We start from the raw sequence: 7,494 nt of genomic DNA on the forward strand, positions 1-7,494 counted from the left end.
ATCACCTTCATCCCCTCCCCCGCTCACCCATTGTACTCTATGCTACTTTCTCCCCAGCCCCACCCTCCTCCAGCTTATCTCGCTTCAGGCTCACTGCCTTTATTCCTGATGAAGGGCTTTTGCCCGAAATGTCGATTTCGAAGCTCCTTGGATGCTGCCTGAACTGCTGTGCTCTTCCAGCACCACTAATCCAAGATACTGTAGACCTGTAACGCATTTAATCACATGGGTTCGGCACACAACTAATTGGGGGGAGAGGCTGGGAAAGAAGAAAACAGCAGTGTATGGAGTATAATTTTAAAATGTTATTTGCGCACTTTCAAATGCTGTAACTGAACTGGACACAAACTTGCTGCTTAGCTGATTTATGGGGCTGACAAAATCAATGAACGCGGGCTGCTGGAACTAAAGCAGACATCGCTGACAAAACCTTCAGTTACAAGCTTCCCGAATGCAACAAGTTTTATTGAGCTGCTGCAGCAGAAGCCACATCCTCTCCAATTCAATGCAAACAGCACATTTAATCTTGCTGTGACAACTCTACCTCTGGTGCTGCTTTTACGCTCTCCACTTCCTTCAACAATTGCACAGAGCACAATGCATTCCAGTAAGTTTATAGCATCCAATATTTACAGATACAACAAGAGATATCGGTTACTTGCCATCTGAATGGACCAAAGCAACAGCAAACAACGCAGACAGAAATACTTCCAACATTGTGCCCATTTGGTAGTCAGTCTTGCTTCCTACACCCTTCTGCCCCTGCCTTTTGAACTTTTGTTTCAAGTCAGGAAGTGTTACCCACATTGGTGTTTCCTGGTTACAATCTTAGCCTTTGTCCAATTGGGGCTTTTACTTTAAAATTCTGGCTTCCTTGTTGATTATTTTCTGCAACAATGTTTCAGAAACTATAGTGGCGACCTGAATCAACTCAAAACCAACATGCATGCATGGAGTTAATATTGGGCCCAGTGTTTGCATAGCCTGGGCTTGTGCAGAAGATTGAGAGATGATCTAATTGAGGAAGCTAAGATGATTAAAGGTTTTCATAGGGCAGTTAGACATTTCCCAATTGGAAAGTTAATCCCAAAACCAATAAGTGGAGTGGGGTAAAGCTTTGAACAAGAAAGTTATTTGCTTTGCTGTTGTTCAACCCCCGACTTGGAAACCATAATTACCCTAGATTAGTATTAACAAATCTAATTTAGAAACTAACCAAAACTGACCAACAGATTCGAAAACCTGACACAGCTCCGAAAAATCTTAATTCTCAAAACCAACTCTGACTAAAAACTTACAACATTTGAATGACAATAGTTGCCCTGAAAGTGCAATAAGGCATTGAGTAGTAAATTCTTTTCACTTGAACTACATGAAAGCTCCACGAACAATAGATATGTTTAAGACAATGGACAGTGCTATCTACTTTTGCATATGCTAGTAAAGCTGGCAGGTGCTAAGGCTTGGAGAGTTTGTAGTCAGCTGTCCTGAAGAAGGCAATGCTAAACCACCGAAATATGTCACCCATCAGCACAGACCAACCAGTGGAAATCTATGGCTCAACCTTCAGAAATGAGAATTGCAGAAATTGATTTGGAGGAGCCGGTTTTGGACTGGAGTGGACAAAGTTAAAAATCACACAACACTAGGTTATAGTCCAACAGGTCTATTTGGAAGCACTAGCTTTCGGAGCGTTGCTGCTCATCAGGTGGTTGTGAAGCAGGATCATAAGACACAGAATTTATAGCAAATGATTATAGTGTCATGCAACTGAAATGATATATTAAACAAACATTGATTGTTGTTAAGTCTTTTGTCTTTTAGAATGAATTACAGGTTTTGGTTCATGAATTGTTTCAAGCAACAATATGATTTCAGATAGTCAACATGGTTTCGTCAAGGGCAGGTCATGTCTCACAAACCTCATTGAGTTTTTTGAGAAAGTGACCAAGCATGTAGATGAGAGTAGGTTTGTTGATGTGGTATACATGGACTTCAGTAAAGCCTTTAATAAGGTTCCACATAGTAAGCTGTTAGAGAAAATGCAGAGGCATGGGATTGATGGTGATTTAGCAGTTTGGATTAGAAACTGGCTTTCCGAAAGAGAGCAGCAAGTGGTGGTTGATGAAAAATATTCAGCCTGGAGTCCGGTTACTAGTGGTGTGCCACAATGATCTGTTTTGGGACCACTGCTGTTTGTCATTTTTATAAATGATTTAGATGCAGGCATAGGTGATGTATTAGTAAATTTGCTGATGACACTAAAGTCAGTGGAGTAGTGGACAGTTTGGAAGAATGTTACAGGTTGCAGGGGGACTTGGATAAACTGCAGAATTGGGCTGAGAGGTGGCAAATGGAGTTCAATGCAGCTAAATGTGAGGTGATGCACTTTGGGAAGAATAACAGGAAGGCAGAGTACTGGGTCAATGGAAAGATTCTTGGTAGTGTGCACAGGGATCTTGGAGTCTGTGTATATAGATCCCTGAAAGTTGCCACCCAGGTTGATAGTGCTGTTAAGAAGGAATACAGTGTGTTGGGTTTCATTGGTAGAGGGATTGAGTTCTGGAGCCATAATATCATGCTGCAACTATACAAAACGCTAGTGCGGCTGCACTTGGAATATTATATACAGTTCTGGTCACCATATTTTGGGAAGGATGTGGAAGCATTGGAAAAGGTGCAGAGGAGATTTACCAGGATGTTGTCTGGTCTGGAGGGAAGGTCTTATGAGGAAAGACTGAGAGACTTGGGTCTATTCTCATTGAAAAGAAGAAGGCTAAGAGGGGATTTGATAGAGACATACAAGATGATCAGAGGATTAGATAAGGTAGACAGTGAAAGTCTTTTTCCTAGGATGATGATTTCAGCTTGTACGAGGGGGCATAACTACAAATTGAGGGGTGATAGATTTAAGACAGATGTCAGAGGCAGGTTTTGACTCAGAGAGTGGTATGGACGTGGAATGCCCTACCTGCCAATGTAGTCAACTCAGCCACATTAAAGATATTTAAACAATCCTTGGGTGCTGAACTTGGCTATCAGCCTATGCTTGGCCACTTTGCATTGTTGCCTGTCCTGAAGTCCACCTTGGAGAATGGTCACCCGAAGATCTGAGCTGAATGCCCTTGACCACTGAAGTGTTCCCCACCTGAGAAGGAACACCGATGTCTGGTGATTGTTGTGCGGTGTCCATTCATCCATTGTCATGACGTCTGCTTGATCTCGGTGCATCCTTGCCTGCAACGTATGAGATAGGCAACATTGGCCTGTTGCATACACGGTGGGTGGTGTCCCTATGTGACACTATTTATGTCAACATAAGCAGCATGGAAAAATGATCGGGAAGTTTAAATTGTCAGTAAGTGCCCCCCAGAATCGCTTACGTTAATGAGAGAGAAAAAATTCAGGTTGTCAGGTGTATGTTGACTTTAATGAATATAGAGGGTCTTTTAAAGAAATAGTTTTAAGATAAGAAATAACCTTGAGTATTGTAGCTGACCACAAAAGAAGCAGCAGGGGCATTTTGCAATAAGCTCATAGTTTGTAGGTCCGCTTTTTGGACTATCAAAATAGTAAAGGATGATCTCAGAAGTCAGAAGGTAAGAAAAGAGGAACTGGATAAAATAACAGGAAGGCTGTCACGAACAAGGACAGCCAAATGAGACAGATCTAAAAGGAAAACAAGTGAGGTACTTAATAAGTATGATCGGCTTAGGCTTGGGTGCAGGGAATTACCAAATGAGGGAATAACGGGCGCAAGTAATAACCAAATAAGGGGATAGAATGAAATAGACACTTATGATAGGTTTATTGCTTAGTGTAGGGGTGTCGAGAGACCCCACAGAAAGGTATAAAAAACTCTATTTTATTGACAGGTGTGGCTCTCCTTGTAGAGCCACCCATCTTTAAAGATGTTCAAATAAATGTACTACTTCGGAACTCTTTGACTCAGATTGAAAATTATTGATTAAGTGGGTTCGTTTCTCACAATTGGGGGCTCGTCCGGGGTGAATTTCAGCTCCTTAAAAGGCTCCCACCGTCGATAACTGAGAAGGCGCGCTCCGTTCCTTTAGAACAGTCTCATGTTTTTCAGCGGTGGGTGGCTTGAGGGATTGCCTGAATTGAATCCTTTAAGAGTTGTTCCGAACCAGTTGGTAGTGAGTGTGTGTACCTTGAGTTGGACTCAAGGGGACCTTGGGTGGGACCCAAGGGGGAAGGCACAACCGGAAGACGTCTAATAGCCAGGTAACTTTGTGCACAGACCAAGGTAAGAAAATTGACTTTTAAGTACTACCTTGGTGGCTGGGGCTTGGGTTTTAGTAGTTATGAGGGACTAACGAAAGTATCCTGGGGGTTCGGGAGTACCAAACTCCTACGTCAAGTTGGACTCGAGGTTTCTGGTTCATAGGGGTGGGACCCCTAACTCGATTGCCTTTTCGCGATTTACAAGGACACCAGAATCACCTGACAAGGGTCAGGCTAACCCCTATAAAGTGCCCTACCTTGAGTTGGACTCAAGGAGTTTCTGGGGAAAGAATCCTCAGATTCTGTAGGGATTGGATCCTTATTGGGAGAGGTGATTGAGGCCACTGGGTGGTGAACCAGGGTGAAATGAGTTGTGCAACAAGTAGTAAAGGAAAATCCTCTGTTGAGAAGGGAGGCGTCCCTAGCAACATTCCTCCAGAAAGTCTGTTGGGTAGGATGTTGGGAAATGAACACAAACACGACAAAAAGATAGAAAAAAGATGATAAAGTATTGTTGTTTTGTTTGGATTAAGGAACCTATTCTTCGTCCTGCCGTCTTCTGGCTAAAGTACGGGTTGGACGAAGACTGGGTTTGTCAATATTTAAATTTATATGTTAATGAAAAAGAACCCTTCAGTCAGGAGGAGTCTGATTATGCCTCCTGTTGGAAGGGTGAATCTAAAATACGGATGTGCCCTGTAAAAATAGATGAAAAGAAAATCTCTAGTGCACCGAGTCAGGGGCAGGCAGTGGGACTGGGGCAGGGGGATGAAGGTCCCACCACATCTGAGACAGAACAGGAAATAGATAAAAGTTAGGTCCTGATTGCAAAACGCACCAGAAGCCAAATGGAAAGATTAGAAGAAAGTAAAGGGGAGGCAGAAGAAATGTTGGTCCAAAACATGCTTCCATTAAGAGAGGTCCCAATTGGGGAAAGAGAAATTGGATTTGTTAATGTCCCTTTAACTAGTGGGGAAGTAAGGTCCTTTAAAAAAGAAATGAAAATACTTATAGAAGACCCGGTAGGTTTGTCAGAACAGATTGATCAATTCCTGGGTCCGTATGTATATAGTTGGACAGAATTGATGTCCATACTAAATATTTTATTTAGTGGAGAAGAAAGAGGGTTGATAAGGAAAGCAGCATTTGGGCTCTGGGACAGGGAACACCCCATGGAAACTGAAGGGGCAGGTCAGGCAGAGGATAAGTTCCCCTTAAGAGACCCCAATTGGGATAATCAAAAACAAGAAGATAGGGAAAAGATTAAAAGTATGAAAAATTTATTAATAAGAGCAATTGGAGAAGCTGCCCCAAAGTCACAGAATTTAATGAAGGCATTTGAGGTATGTCAAAGAAAGGGAGAGAGTCCCTCGGAGTTTTTACAAAGACTGAAGGACTCTATGCGCAAATATTCTGGGATGGATTTAGAGGGGCCAGTGGGGGAAGGATTGTTGAAAATACACTTTGTGACTAAGTCTTGGCCAGATAGTCAGAAGAAAATACAGAAAGTAGAGGGATGGAGTGAGAAACCATTAGATGAGTTGCTGAGGGAGGCCCGGAGAGTGTCTGTAAGGAGAGAGGACGAAAAGCAGAAACAAAAGGCAAAAATAATGATAGCCCACGGTTGATGAGACAATAAAGAAAAAGACAAAACTAAAAGAAGAAAGAAACCGGAATGGTCGGGGAGGAGATGTTAAGGGGTTTGGTGGACGGGAACAAGGATCAAAGTGGAAATCCCCACAGGTGGGATGATATTACTGTGGAAAGACAGGTCACTTTAAGAGAGTGTGTCCAGATCTGAAAAAGGGAGCAAAGGCAATACCATTTATGAACCTTGATGAAAAATAGGGGTGTCAGGAGTTCCTGCCCCCGGGGACCCACCAGGAACCCTTGAGAAATTTAAAGGTGGGACTTTATAAAGAGAACATAGTTTCCGAGTTGATACGGGGGCAGTAAGGTCATCCTTAAATTTTAAGCCCAAGGCAGCGGGAATGAAAGAGTTAATTGGATTATGGCGACAATCTTGTGATGAGAGGCATGAAGAATCAGTTTTGCGCTCATGAAAAAATTCTGCCACCAAATTGGGATTGAATTAACTGCAGATGGTGCTGTGAAACCTGTTGAGGTTCTTAAAAATGAATGTGCTCGAGCAAAACGATTACAGAAACAGAATGAGAAGTCACAAGTGACTGGTAAACAAACAGAACTGCGCAACTACAGTTTTAAAAATGTTTTAGTCACTTGTTGCATTTCCACCCTGAATTATAGATAATGATTTTTATATTTATATAATATATAATTAATAATTAATATTTATAATAAATTGATTGCGCCAGCCTGAATCAATATTAATTGGCAGGATCCCTTCACACATTCTCAGTGACCTGTCATATTGATTCATGGTTCATTTAAAACATGACTGCATTAATTTATTGTTAATTAAAGAGTGGAAAGCTACATTACTGGCTGATGAGGTAACTAAAGAAGCAGTCCTGAATCCACAGGAAGCGGTGGTTTATTCCCTAATACGTACTGTCCCAGGTCCTCGGGAAGCTCCTATCTCTGGCCACTGCCAATCCCAGAAACTAAAGATTTGTTCTTAAAAGAGCATATGCTGGGCTGGTCCTCCTCTTTGTTTTTTCTCAGGAAGCACGGTTTATTGGCACAGACTCCGCCCCTTGAATTTGCTGTGCATCCGCTCAGACCGGGAGATTGGCTCTTAGTAAAATCATGGACAGAGATTAAATTGCAACCAGTCTGGGAAGGACTGTACCAGACTCTCTTGACCACTGAAACAACGATAAGGATGGCAGAGAAAGGCTGGACTCACTACACTCTGATCAAAGGGCCAGTGGAATCTCCAGTTGAGGAAGGAGTCTGGACAGCGGAATCAATGCAAGAACCACTGAAACTCAGGATAAAGGGACTTTGAGTAACTGATTATAAAGTGGTGACGTGAGCGCGGCATTATTTCTGTAGGATTGTATATTAAGTTTTTTTGTGCTTCAGCACGATTTTTAGAATGCTGGGGGTGCTTCGAGTTATGATACTAGCCCTCTTAATATTGGGATTTTGTCAAACATTATTTTCATGTGTGTTATTAACGGTCCCTAAATCTGATAATCCGCAAGTAATAGACCTGATGCACGCAGCTTAGTAAATTGTGGGGATGGAGATAATCAGAGACAGTACCGCAGCTCAGAGATACATCTTAAGTCCTATGGGGATGGTCTTGGGGATGGCACTTGG

General features: G+C 42.3%; 1 protein-coding gene across 2 annotated transcripts in view; it reads right to left on the reverse strand.

Moving 5' to 3' along the window:
• Positions 1–769, reverse strand: part of LOC122553022 (cystatin-F-like) — a 23,333-nt gene extending 22,564 nt beyond the window's left edge. For both annotated transcript variants that reach the window (XM_043696437.1, XM_043696436.1), the window contains exon 1: positions 663–769. In XM_043696437.1, coding sequence (XP_043552372.1) covers positions 663–726 — 64 coding nt within the window. In that variant the 5' untranslated portion in view covers positions 727–769. The remainder of the gene's footprint in view (positions 1–662) is intronic.
• Positions 770–7,494: the final 6,725 nt, after the last annotated feature.

Source organism: Chiloscyllium plagiosum, chromosome 9, assembly GCF_004010195.1.
Source record: "Chiloscyllium plagiosum isolate BGI_BamShark_2017 chromosome 9, ASM401019v2, whole genome shotgun sequence".
Taxonomy (NCBI): domain Eukaryota; kingdom Metazoa; phylum Chordata; class Chondrichthyes; order Orectolobiformes; family Hemiscylliidae; genus Chiloscyllium; species Chiloscyllium plagiosum.